The following is a 13,424-nucleotide window of genomic DNA, read 5'->3' as shown; positions in this document are numbered from 1 at the left end:
TTTCCAACCTCATGATCTGCCCCTTTAGACATACCTGTGTAGTAAATTACATACTGAAATTGTTCCCTTGATTTTTAGGGTACGTTTGGTAGAACGGGGTTCTCCACACAGCCTGCCATTGATGGAGTCTGGAAAGGTAGTGGAAACCAAGACGTGTGCATTCTGAGTCGTGTCTGAGACGTCTGTCTGAAGCATCACCCCGTGGAGGGTGCTGGGGGCTGTGGCTCAGATGAACACGGGTTGACTTCTGGTTGGGGTGGGCTTGGCTGCTGCAGAAGCCTCCTTCCCTGCTTTGTGACTGAGATATAGAATTACTTAGTTATGTCTTTAAACACACATCTGAGCTCAAAGCCAAGAAAGGGAGAACTTCAGGTACAGGAATAAAGAACTCCCACTGGGTGGGTGGCAGGCCTCAGGCCTCTGGGGCCAGGGCCATGGAGGCAGGGTCTGGCCCACCTACACATCTAGGGTTCAGTGGAGTGGCCCTGACCCTAAATTGGAGATGGCAAAATCTCATGCCCTAGCTTAGGGTGTCAGCAGGGAAGAGGCCCCCAGAGCCTGTGGGGGATCTGGGGGATCCTGAGATGGCCTGAGGACTCCCAGGAAGCAACTGAGATGCTGCAAGGGGTCAGCAGACATAGGCACAGAACAGCATCCTCTGAACCAGGAAAGGTTCAAAGGAAGGAGGAAAAGCCACACAGCCCGGGAAGGCAGCATGAAGAGTATGCCAGGCTTGATGTGAGTGGGTAGCTGCTGCACATCCAGCGGGGGCCGCGGGGGCCCTGGTGCCTTCACAACCCCAGAGGCAAGAGAAGGAGATTGGCCACCCTGACTCCGTTCATTGCCATGGCCACAGCCACCTGTAGGGAGTCAGAGACGGGCCCAGAGAGGGACCCAGCCAAGCCATGTGATGTCCAGCACACAGACTCCCGCAAGGCAGCAGGGGTGAGACTGGGGGCAGAAGGCACAGCTGCTGTGAGGGTCTCGAGGTGGGAGCTACTGGGAGGCCGGTGGGACTGGGCTGAGTGTGGGGAGCAGGAGTGAGTGAGTGAACTCACATGCAGGTGCAGGGGCTTGAAAAGCTCCCATCCCGTGTCCCCTGTGACAGTCACTTTAGGAAGTAGACCAGCCGAGAGTGCAGTTGGGTGAGCTTAGTGGACAGCACATCTGTGGGAGCCGGGGTTGCTGCACGTCCTCCCTTCTCTGAGCACAGGTACATGTGAGCCGCCGTTGCCGCAGCTCTGCATCATCCTTGGTGTAAACTCAGCGGGTTTCCCTGGGTCGTGGGGCCTCCACGCTGCTCTTTTCAGGGGCTGTTCCTGCCCTGCCATATACAGCTGCACTGTAATTGTTTAGCTCACCCCCTTTTATTGGACATTCTTTCCTATTTTGCTGTTACAATCACTTGGGCCTGATAGGTTTGTGTCCTGGAAAGAGCTCTGGTTTTGGGGCTCAGCTGGGACATGCAGGGAGAAGATGGAGGCCCCAACAGCATTTGGGGAAACAGAACAGTCCCACCCCGCGGGGAGGGTCTGGTGCTAACCACAGCTCACCCCTCCCTGTGGCCCCTCGTCCCCTCCTCTTGCCAGGAGTGCAATTGCCCCCATTTCATACGTGAGGAAACTGAGGACACAGAACAAGCATCCAGGTCTTGTGCAGTCAGGTGGTCCGACCTGAGCCCAGTGAGGGAACACTGGGACCGGGCCTGGGAGGCCAGGTAAGAGATGGTGGCCTCTTGCCGTCCTGAATTGGCACAGAGCCAGTGCTCAGTGGTTGGATTGACTCTTAGTCACGGGCAGGAAGAACTTCCTCATGGTCAGGTTCCTGGCTGAGAACTAGGACAGACATGTGCCTCCTGCAGGGCTGGGCACAGCAGGGTAACTGCACCCCTGGATGTGTGCCCGTGAGGTACGCTGGCATCACCTGGCTGATTGTCTTTGTAGTCCTAGTGACCCTCTGCCCCTCCTGACACCCAAAGATGGGGTCCCGTCTTAGGAGCTGGAGTCATTTTGCTGAGATTCACAACTTATTTCTATTGACATCTCTTTTTCAAAATTCGAAGTCAAATTTGGAGCGGCCTCTAAACTTCCTGACCTGACATAAGCACGTCAGTCCTGCAGGCCAACTTCCAAGGGACGTTATTTTAATGTCACTGAGTCAAGAGAGTCTCATGTCATGTTTTCTTTAACAAGGGACATAGCTCTCCTCCTTCCAGATCCTCCCTGGCGTGAAGGTCATCATCGCACACACTGAGACCAAAGGACCCTTGGGAGACTCACACCTGGGAGAGGTGAGCTGAGGGCAGGGGCCCATGGGAGGGGCTTGAGCTCTCCAGCCTCACCAGCTTCATCTTCCTTCTCTTTTTGCTTCAGATTTGGGAATTCTAAACTGTGGAATAACACTTGCCTTTGGGAATCTACCAGAAACCATTTGGCCCTTCCCCCATGTACCTCCCAGACCCAGTTCCTATGTAGGATTTTGGGGTACTATGGGACAAACTGCTTCATCCCTAGGTTGACCTTACCAACAGAGGGGAACCCCTAGGTGTGAGGGCACTGACAGATGGGAGGAGCTGCACAGGCACCAGTGGCAGCATGGAAAACAGCTACCTTGTGCAGGACCCAGCAGCTGCTACTTAAAACGTGGTCCCTGGCACCCAGGCAGGAGCACAGACCCGGGGAACTGGTGATAGAGAACTCTGCTCCAGAAGAGTTCAAGGCCTCCACGTGCCCTGGGAGGTTCGGAGAGCTCAGAGCCCTTGTCCTGAGGGTGCAGCTGGAAGGTGTGGGTCTCCCTGAGAACACAGAGGCTATACAGGAATCCATTGGGTTGAAATGTCTACATGTATTGCACGTACATCTTGCTGTAATTTGGGACAGGCACAACTCATTATTTACGGGCAGCGGTGGCAGCTTGACATGCAGTCATGTCCCCAATGTGCAGATTGATCTGTTGTCATGAGAGCTCAGGACACACGTTCCTAGTCCTATCCTCTTGGTTCCAGAATGTGCTGTCAAATTGATGTCTTCAGACCAGGCGGGCACAGGCATCGTTTGTGGGCTCTGCTGTGAAGCCAGACTGGGGGCTTCCGGCAAGCTGTGCCCAGTGGGAAATCACTCAGCCTCAGCTGGCTTCTTCTGACTGGGACAAGGGTGTGAGCATGTGACCCCTCAGGTGGTCTTAAACTGTGTCCTGATGGGAAGGTGTCCTGGGTCCCAATCCTGAGTGTGGATGGAGTGAGGGACCCTCCCCTCAACCATCCCACTTCCTGGACAGCCAAACCCAGGTCTGTAAGTCAAGGGTGTGCCCCCAGGAGATGGCGAGTCTGGGCCGGGAATGGGGACCCACCCCTCATGGCAGATGCTCACGGGAAACGCCCCTGTTGGCCACCCCCTTCTCCTCTTTCAGACGCTGCCATGCAGGGGCGTGTTAGAGCCAGTTGAACTGACTGTAGGTTCTGGACGGACTCTGTGTCTAGAAGGGCCCCATGACACTTGGTTCTGCAGGCACAGGCCTCTGGTCCCTTGGTCTCTGCATGGATGCACACAAATGCTTACGTGTGTAGATATGCGGGTGCACGCACACGTGAACAGACTGGTGGACACACACATGTGCACATGGATAGTGGACGCACACACACACGCTTGGGGCTGACGTTAACCCTGGGACGTGCTGTCTGTTTTCAGGGCCTCTGTCTTGCCATGAGTCTGAGCAGCCACATGCTCTCCACTCTGTAGGGACCCTCATTCCTTCAGCCTGTCCCTGTTGTGGAATTCCAGCCCTCTCTTACTGCCAACAATAGTTGGATGTGAGGAAGGTGGAATTGCCCCTCTCTACTTACCACGTAGGATAGAGTCCTATAGATGCCATTCTTGGGTCAAAGGAAGAAACACAGTATTGAAGGAGAGAAAAGTTGTGTTTGCTTTCTGTGCCTGTAATTTAACTTAGTTCATAAAATAAGAGACAATGAATATTACCCGCCCGACTTCGTTCGGTGTTTTCTGGAGCATTATTCTTGGCCAGTCACATTCTTGGATGTCTCGTGACAGAGTCTGAACTCGGTGGTTGGTAACACTTCACATTCTTGTCCCCTGGGCCCCACCAGATCTGGGTAAGCAGCCCCCACAATGCCACCGGGTACTACACAGTCTATGGGGAGGAGGCGCTTCATGCCGACCACTTCAGTGCCCGGCTGAGTTTTGGAGACACACAGACCATCTGGGCAAGGACTGGCTACCTTGGCTTCCTTCGACGAACAGAGCTCACCGATGCCAGTGGAGGTGAGGGGTTGTGGTGAAGTCCCACGTGAGTGCTGTGTGGGGAGGACCTGGGCTCCCCAAGAGCTTGGTCACCTGCTGGCACACCTCACTCCTTGCTGTGGTCTGGTATTGTTCAGTGTGGGGGGAAGATATTCTGACAGCGGTTTTCTCTGAAAATACTGTTTTCCCTCCATGACTGCCCCTCTCTATCCTTGGGACCTTGGCCTCTGCTAAGGGGTTGGGGGATGGTGTTGGTGATAAGGCTACCAGGCTCCTCCCTGAGGAGGAGGCCGGCCTCTCTGCCACTGTGTCTTTCAGTGGCTTTCCCATGCACAACCCATTCAAGGTTGTGGCCAATGTCCAGAGGACTCTGTGCAGCCGCCACAAGCTGGCCAGATAAGGCAGAACTTTCGGTAGCTCCTATAGATAGTGTCCTGTTCCCAGAGATAAGTTATTTTTAATAATATGCTCACACTTGCTGTAACTTTCCTGAGGTGGTTCCATGCTGCAGAGATAACAGCCTGCACTGCCAGTACCTCCGTCACCCTCTCTGCATGTAGTGTGGGACCTCATGATGTTTGAGCTGAGACCTCCCTGTGCCTGAGAGCCCCTGGTTGGGCTCAGAGGATACGAGCCCATGCCTCGGCCCATGCCTCTGCATGCCTCGGCTTTCTGGGCACGTGTAAACACACACTGTTCACAGGGCGGCATGATGCACTGTATGTCGTTGGGTCTCTGGATGAAACTCTGGAGCTCAGAGGCATGCGGTACCACCCCATCGACATCGAGACCTCTGTCATCCGAGCACACAGGAGCATCGCTGAGTGGTAAGAGCCCAGGTGGAGGGTGGCTCCACATGGTCCATACAGCCCTTCCTCTGGGCATGAGTGCTGTGCATCGGTTGGAGCAGAGCCGAGGACTGCTGGGCCTGAGCACAGGCCTCCTGCATTGTCACCCTGGTCTGCAGTGGAGCTGGGTGCCATGTAGATGAACCCTATCTACCTTGGGCATTGCCAGAGAGGGCTGAGGACTTCTTGTGGGTTCTCCCTCTGGATGTACTCTGCACAGCGTGGTACCAGAGCACACCTTGCTGCCTTTGTTTGGGTTTGGCTTGTTTTTTTCTCCGTTTCCTTATGAGTTGTAAGCCAAGAGATTGTCCCCAAATGCACAAGCAAAAGGTAAGGTTTCCACAGGTCTCATCCTGAAGTGTTTCTGCTTTTAATATGTTTCTCACATGGTTGTGACTCCTGATTCCTTCACCTGTGGGGAACTTGTGTTGGGACAGGTACAGCTTTCAGCATCAGATAATGCTCCTGATTCTCAGTAAAAGCTTTAGCTGGAATAGACATCCTGTAAAATGGATCTGGCCTGGTCTTTAGGTTGTGAATGGCCTTAAATAGCTCTGTGACATCAGTGCGCTTCGCTCTTCTTGGTGCCACCCTTTCCCAAGCATTCATTGGCCCCTGTGGCCTTGCCTGTGTCCGTGTGACCCCGTCTCTCTTCCTCTGCAGTGCCGTATTCACCTGGACCAACCTGCTGGTGGTGGTGGTGGAGCTGGATGGGCTCGAGCAGGATGCCCTGGACCTGGTGGCCCTGGTGACCAATGTGGTGCTGGAGGAGCACTACCTGGTCGTGGGCGTCGTGGTCATTGTGGACCCAGGGGTGATCCCTATCAACTCTCGGGGTGAGAAGCAGCGCATGCACCTGCGGGACGGCTTCCTGGCTGACCAGCTGGACCCCATCTATGTGGCCTACAACATGTGAGCGCAGCACCCCAGCCCGGGTGTCGGAGACGAATGAGCTCCAGCAGTCCAAGGTGATGTGGGAAGACACTGCAGAGCCCACGCACCGGGACTCGCCCCTTCCTGTGCTCTTACAGATCCCTCTCAGCAGTTCCCTGCATCTCCTTTTAAAAGCGCTTCCTGAATTATTTAAAGAAATATTTTCAATCTGCCAAGTACATTTACAAAAATACAGATGCTGGTATTTTAACAGATGGAGAGACAAGGAAAGGAAAGGAAAGGCCTGGCGTGGGCATTGTGAGGAATCACAGGCACCGAGGTTGTTCTCTGCTGTACTGCAAGTTTGCACTTTCTGTAGGCTAAAAATGTAGTTCCTGATTTTTAAAATTCAGTTATTTATTCCCACTTCAAATGACAAGTTCATATATAGAAATTACGGAGAGAAACTTGAGACCGTTTACAGAGAGAAACTTGATTCTGGGAAGATAGCAGAGTACAAACCAGCTGCCTCACTTCTGTTTCACAGGGAGGCTTATGGAAAGGAAGCAAGCTGGACCCATCCTCCCTGCTCACAGAGCACTGTGGTCACACGCAGTTCCTCCTCTGCCAGTTTTGTTATTGAAAGAGGTGTGCTGGCTGGGCGCAGTGGCGCTCGCCTGTAATCCCAGCACTTTGGGAGGCCAAGGCGGGTGGATCATGAGGTCAGGAGATCGAGACCATCCTGGCTAACACGGAGAAACCCCGTCTCTACTAAAAATACAAAAAATTAGCCAGATGTGGTGGTGGGCGCCTGTAGTCCCAGCTACTCGGGAGGCTGAGGCAGGAGAATGGTGTAAACCTGAGAGGCGGAGCTTGCGGTGAGCCAATATCATGCCTCTCGCCACTGCACTCTAGCCTGGGTGACAGAGCGAGACGCCGTTTAAAAAACAAAAACAAAAAACAAAGGTGTGCTGCTTGTCAGCATATATTGTTATTGTTATGGACACTCAGTAAGTGCCATTTTGGACTGCCAAGTTTAGATGCTTTGTTTCAGAAACATAAGCCAGCATTTAGTTTTAAATCACTTTCCTGGTTTGTAACTTGATGCTGTTTAGTTAAATTGCTAGTTTTCCTAACACTACAATATTAATTCTTCTCGTGGAAGTGTACTGATGTATTATTTTTATTCCAAATCAGCAGATTTGGAAGCATTGGTGGTAAAGTCTAAGGTTTTCATATCCATAGTGCTGTTTGGTGAGTACCAGCAGTACAGTTGAGGGGAGCAGGGAACAGCGTTGCCCCGTATTGAAGGTGGAGACGGTTACATTCTTCACTGCCTTTCACATTTTGAGTTGTGTGCCTATAAAATTTGGCCAAACCATTTTTTTATTTTGTTCAAACTTGACTAAGCTGAGTGATCTAAAATTATACAGAACCTAAATCAGAGAATGTAAAGTCCTTTAGTTACTTCTAAGAATTTGAAGTCAAGCACGAATCTAAGATATAGATTATTTTTATATAGCTAATTAAGAGTATGTTATGAAATTGTTGGGTTTTTGGGGTATTGAGGCTGGAAAATTTTGTGAATCATGCATGCTTCACAGAAACAACCAGGTTTTTCCAGAATTAGTCTGGATCAGTGCCTAACAAAGCTGTTATTAATTCTCCACACATGAACCTGGCTAACTGGGCCAGCGCTCATGTTTTACTCCTGTCTGGCTACAGATAGCACTGTGCATAGTAGCCCTGTTTCCCCATGGTGTTGGACTGTGGTAAAGTATGTTGTGACATACTGGAATTCTAATAACCCTATTGTAATTATGTACAGAATCTATGTAACTTATTGTTGACATACAGAGGTTTGGGCAGTAATCTAACAGACATTCCTTACAATAGAATGGCTGGGAAGGGAAAGAAAAAAAAAAGCTACCTAACTCCAATCTTGATGTTGTAGTTTTATAGCAAACAAAAATTGTCAGCTTTTTGTATTGAAAGGTCAGTGGTGGTAAGACAAGGTATCTTGTAAATTAAGATTTTAAGAAGTGCATTAAAATGTTTTAGAGTTACTCTGGGAATTCTGTATATCATACTAAAATTTTTATATCATTATGTTAATAAAAGTTATTGACTTTGTAATTCTGCATTTTGAAATGTGTGAAAAGGGTTTTTAAATTACCCCGAATAGGATGTAATAGGATGTATTTTATTTTGCTTTTTTTTTCTGACTATAAAAGCAATTATGCTTATAGCATAAAATCTAGAAAGCACATTAAAGTATAAAGAAAATTAAAATTTCTTATAATTCTACCTCTGAGTAAATAGCAGCATTCGTATGTGACATAAACCCTCTCAGGGATTTATTTTTTTTCTTTTTAAAAATTTTTTACAAAATTAGAATCAAGTGCTTTTTAAAATAATTTGGTTTTGTACTTAATAAATTATAGACTTTTAAGTCTATTATATATATTCTTCTACGTTTCAATGGCTGTATTTTACAAGTGTGCCATGAGTAAATGTAGTATTTGCTCTATTGCTGTACATCAGTGTTGTTTCAACAGGACCACAGTGAGCCTCCTTTCAGATGCACGTTTACACTGCCATGATTACAGTTACTGCCTTGAGCTCAGTTCTTATAGGTAGAGTGAGTGGGTCAGAGTTCACGCCAGGTTGGAAGCTTTGGGTACCTGCTGCCCTCCAGAAGGGAGGAAAAGGCCTCTTTGCAGTTGCCAAGCAATGTTGGCAGTGGACATGCGCTCAAGATTAAAATAACTCTTTTAACAGTTTGATAGGCAAATAAGTGGTGTGTCTGGTCATGTTGAATATGTCCTCATTTGTTCATGGCCATTTTTAGTTCTTATCTGATGTATTTTGTTCAGATTTGGCAGTTTTTATGGTCAAGTTTTTTCTTACTGACATGTAGGAGTCTCTTTTAAGAATTATAACCTCCATATACTTTGTTTTCTTGTGGGTTATTTGTATTTTGGTTCTATTTGTTTTAATGCAGGTGGTTTTTTAAATGTTACATTTATGCAAACTATGTTATTGTGTTTGATTTCAGATTATGAATATAGCTGATTTATTTCAAAGTGGTTCTACTGGAATGATCAGCATAAACCAATGGGGAGTACATGGCAGAGAAATAACTATCCTGCAGTGTTTGCCTGGTTCCTGCCACAGTGCTGGCCTTCAGGCCTTCCAGGCTGTTCTAAAGAAAAGGCAAGGAGACCTGCTGCTGCCACTGTGTCTTGCTGTCAGTAAATATCCTCAGTAAATCACGTGCATGTTATTTGCCATGTGAAAAAAGAACAGGAGGAGGAAGCATTCCCTTCCTATCTGAGATAATGTTACATAAATTTTGGGTCCTAAAGGGTTAGGGAAGGCATACTCTATTTAAATTGGATACAATAGCAGTGTTGTAACACTCTGCATGGCATTCATACTCTTGTTTGATGTTCAATTTCAGTAATGGAGAATTAAAAGGAAACTACATGTAAAATTTCAAAATTAATGGTTTTTACATTTTTGCTTATTAGTAAAAAATTTGAGTTGAAGAGGAACGACTTTAAAGTATCTAAGCAGGTGCCTGGACTATCCTCCCTCTTCCCTCTTGCTGGTCTGAAAGCCTCAATCACCCTAATCCTCACCCAGGTCTTCCTGAATTCTGCTCTGCTTTTCAGGATTTAATGAGAGAACCTTTTCACATGAGCCCATGAGATATTTCAGAAGGATCATTGTGGAGTTTGCTAAGGGCAGTACAGAGTAAGAAATTGAGAGTTTATTAGTGTTTAGTGCCTACTAAGTGTGGGGTACATTATTCCCCAGATTCTCAAAGGAACTGAAAAGGCCAGATATGAATATTCATTTCACATGCCACTTAAAAAAAGTCAAAAGGAGCACGAGGGATCAAATGAAGCTTTGAGGGGAAAAGGGAGCACAGAGGTATTGCCACTGACTATCACTGCTAGGTGGGTGTGCCCAGATGCTGCAGGAGGCTCCAGATGGAAATCAGTGGAGTGAAGGCCATCTACAGGCTTTCACGCTCTGGTGGAATGGTACATAAGTCAAAGACAAGCAGTTTTTAGCATTTATGTTATTCAGTGAAGGGGAAGGATTCTGGGAAGATAGCAGAGTACAAACCACCAGGAATATGTCTTCCCTACCTGGACAGTAATTGCACTGGCAGAATCTGACGTGACTATTTTGGAGCTCTGGAGTCTGCTGATGGCTTGTAACTTCCAGGGCAAGGCTTAGATGGTAAATTAGGGTTAATTTTAGCTCCTGGCACAGTGGCAGCTACCCTACCCCCTGCCCATGGCAGGCAACTGTGCACGTGTTCCAGGAGCAGCTTGCACATGGAGCCAGATCCTTGATTGCTACTTCTGATTTTAGAGGGGCAGATGAGTCCAGAGACCATTGTTGCACCTCCCCTGATTTTTGCAAACCCCTCTTCATCCAGCTTAAATTACTTCCATTGCTGTGATTTAAAGGCCCAGGACCCTTCTCCCCCAACCCTTCATTTTTCTCATTTTCTCCTGTTGGGAGCCAGACACTAAAGACTAGGACGTTCAAAAGCACCTGCACATATGGGGGGGAAGTAGAAAATGTACATGTCCAGGGAAAGGTACAGGCTCAGAAAAGAACCGAGAAGACCTTAAAATGAGACCTCAAGCTGATCCTTGACATAGAGACAGCTAAAGATCAATTAAAAAAGGATTAGATATTGAGCTTTTTTCCATATATTTGTCGGCCACATGAATGTCTTCTTTTGAAAGGTGTCTGTTCATGTCCTTTGCCCACTTTTTAATGAGGTTGTTTTTTTCTTGTAAATTTAAGTTCCTTGTAGATTCTAGATATTAGATCTTTGTCAGATGAATAGATTGCAAAAATTTTCTCCCATTCTGTAGGTGGTCTGTTCACTCTGATGATAGTTTCTTTTGCTGTGCAGAGGCTTTTCAGTTTAATTAGATCCTATTTGTCAATTTTCTTTTGCTTTTGTTGCAATTGCTTTTGATGTTTTCATCATGAAATCTTCATCCATGCCTATGTCCTGAATGGTATTGCCTAGATTTTCTTCTAGGGTTTTTATAGTTTGGAATTCTACATTTGTCTTTAATCCATCTTGAGTTAATTTTTGTATAAGGTGTAAGGAAGGGGTCCAGTTTTAACTTTCTGCATATGGATAGCCAGTTCTCCCTGCAACATTTATTAAATAGGGAATCCTTTCCCCATTGCTTGTTTTTGTCATGTTTGTCAAAGATCAGATGGTTGTAGATGGGTGATCTTACTTCTGGGTTCTCTATCCTGTTCCACTGGTCTATGTGTCTGTTTTTGTACCACTACCATGCTGTTTTAGTTACTGTAGCCTTGTTGTATAGCTTGAAGTCCAGTAGCATTATGCCTCCAACTTTGTTCTTTTTGCTTAGGATTGTCTTGGCTATATGGGCTTTTTTTGGTACCATATCAATTTCAAAATAGCTTTTTTTTCTAAATATGTGAAGCGTGTGAATGGTAGTCTAAAAATAGCTTTTTTTTCTAATTATGTGAAGCATGTGAATGGTAGTCTAATGGTAATAGCACTGAATCTATAACTTACTTTGGGCAGTATGGCCATTTTCACGATATTGATTCTTCCTATCCATGAGCATGGAATGTTTTTCCGTTTGTTTGTGTCTTCTCTGATTTCCTTGAGTAGTGGTTTGTAGTTCTCCTCAAAGAAGTCCTTCACTTCCCTTGTTAACTGTATTCCTAGGTATTTTATTCCCTTTGAAGCAATTGTGAATGGAAGTTCACTTACAATTTGGCACTCTGCCTTGTCTGTTGGTGTATAGAAATGCTTGTAACTTTTGCACATTGATTTTGTATCCTGAGACTTTGCTGAAGTTGCTTATCAGTTTAAGAAGCTTTTGGAGGCTGGGCTGGTGGCTCACACCTGTAATCCCAGCACTTTAGGAGGCCAAGGCAGGCAGATCATGAGGTCAAGAGATCAAGACCATCCTGGCCAACATGGTGAAACCGTCTCTACTAAAAATACAAAAATTAGCCAGGCGTGGTGGTGCTTGCCTGTAGTCCCAGCTACTCAGGAGGCTAAGGCAGGAGAATTGCTTGAACCTGGGAGGCAGTGGTTGCAGTGAGCCGCTGGCAACAGAGCGAGACTCTGTCTCAAACAAACAAACCTTTTGGGCTGCGACAATGGGGTTTTCTGGATATAAGATCATGTCATCTGTGAACAGAGACAGTTTTACTTCCTCTCTGAATATCCATTATTTCTTTCTCTTGCCTGATTCCCTTGCCAGAACTTCCAATATTATGTTGAATAGGAGTGGTGAGAGGGGGCATCCTTGTCTTGTGCCAGTTTTCAAGGGGAATGCTTCCAGCTTTTGCTCATTCAGTATGATATTGGCTGTGGATCTGTCATAAATAGCTCTTATTATTTTGAGGTATAGTCCTTCAATATCCAGTTTATTGAAAGTATTAGCATAAAGGGATGTTGAATTTTATTGAAGGCCTTTTCTGTGTCTATTGATATAATCATGTGGTTTTTGTCTTTAGTTCCATTTATGTGATGAATTATGTTTATTGATTTGCATATGTAGAACCAGCCTTGCATCCCAGGGATGAAGCTACCTTGATCATGGTGGGATAAGCTTTTTGATGTGTTGCTGGATTTGGTTTGGCAGTATTTTATTGAGAATTTTTGTATGAATGTTCATCAGTCATATTGATCTGAAGTTTTTTTTTTTTTTTTTTTTTTTTTTTTTTTTTTTTTTTTTTTTTTTATCTCTGCCAGGTTTTGGTATCAGGATGATGCTCTTCTCATAAAATGAGTTAGGGAGGAGTCCCTCCTTTTCTATTGTTCGGAATACTTTCAGAGGAATTGGTACCAGCTCCTCTTTGTACCTCTGATAGAATTCAGCTGTAAATTCTTCTGGTCCTGGGCCTTTTTTGGTTGGTAGGCAAGTGATTCAGTCTTGGGAGGGTCTGTGTATCCAGGAATTTATCAATTTCTGCTACATTTTCTAGTTTATGTGCATAGAGATGTTTGTAGTATTCTCTGATGGCTGTTTGTATTTCCGTGGGGTCAATGGTGATATATATATATATATTTTTTTTTTTTTTTTTTTTTTTTTTTTTTTTTTTTTTGAGACGGAGTCTTGCTCTGTCGCCCGGGCTGGAGTGCAGTGGCTGGATCTCAGCTCACTGCAAGCTCCGCCTTCCGGGTTTACGCCATTCTCCTGCCTCAGCCTCCCGAGTAGCTGGGACTACAGACGCCCGCCACCTCGCCCGGCTAGCTTTTTGTATTTTTTTTTTTAGTAGAGACGGGGTTTCACCGTGTTAGCCAGGATGGTCTCGATCTCCTGACCTCGTGATCCGCCCGTCTCGGCCTCCCAAAGTGCTGGGATTACAGGCTTGAGCCACCGCGCCCTGCCGGTGGTGATATTCTTTT

General features: G+C 46.6%; 1 protein-coding gene across 4 annotated transcripts in view; it reads left to right on the top strand.

Moving 5' to 3' along the window:
* Positions 1-9,484, top strand: part of DIP2A (disco interacting protein 2 homolog A) — a 107,894-nt gene extending 98,410 nt beyond the window's left edge. For 2 of the 4 annotated variants that reach the window (XM_030914341.1, XM_030914340.1), the window contains exons 34-38: positions 79-136; positions 2,216-2,290; positions 4,106-4,280; positions 4,963-5,086; positions 5,771-9,484. In XM_030914341.1, the coding sequence (XP_030770201.1) occupies positions 79-136; positions 2,216-2,290; positions 4,106-4,280; positions 4,963-5,086; positions 5,771-6,023 (685 nt within the window). In that variant the 3' untranslated portion in view covers positions 6,024-9,484. Of the gene's footprint in view, positions 1-78; positions 137-2,192; positions 2,291-4,105; positions 4,281-4,753; positions 5,097-5,770 lie in introns of those variants that run through there. The other 2 variants (XM_030914342.1, XR_004052601.1) reach the window with 2 other exon arrangements.
* Positions 9,485-13,424: the final 3,940 nt, after the last annotated feature.

Source organism: Rhinopithecus roxellana, chromosome 13, assembly GCF_007565055.1.
Source record: "Rhinopithecus roxellana isolate Shanxi Qingling chromosome 13, ASM756505v1, whole genome shotgun sequence".
NCBI lineage: Eukaryota > Metazoa > Chordata > Mammalia > Primates > Cercopithecidae > Rhinopithecus > Rhinopithecus roxellana.
The sequence above is the reverse complement of the archived record's forward strand: the minus strand, read 5'-3'. Positions and strand labels throughout refer to the sequence as shown.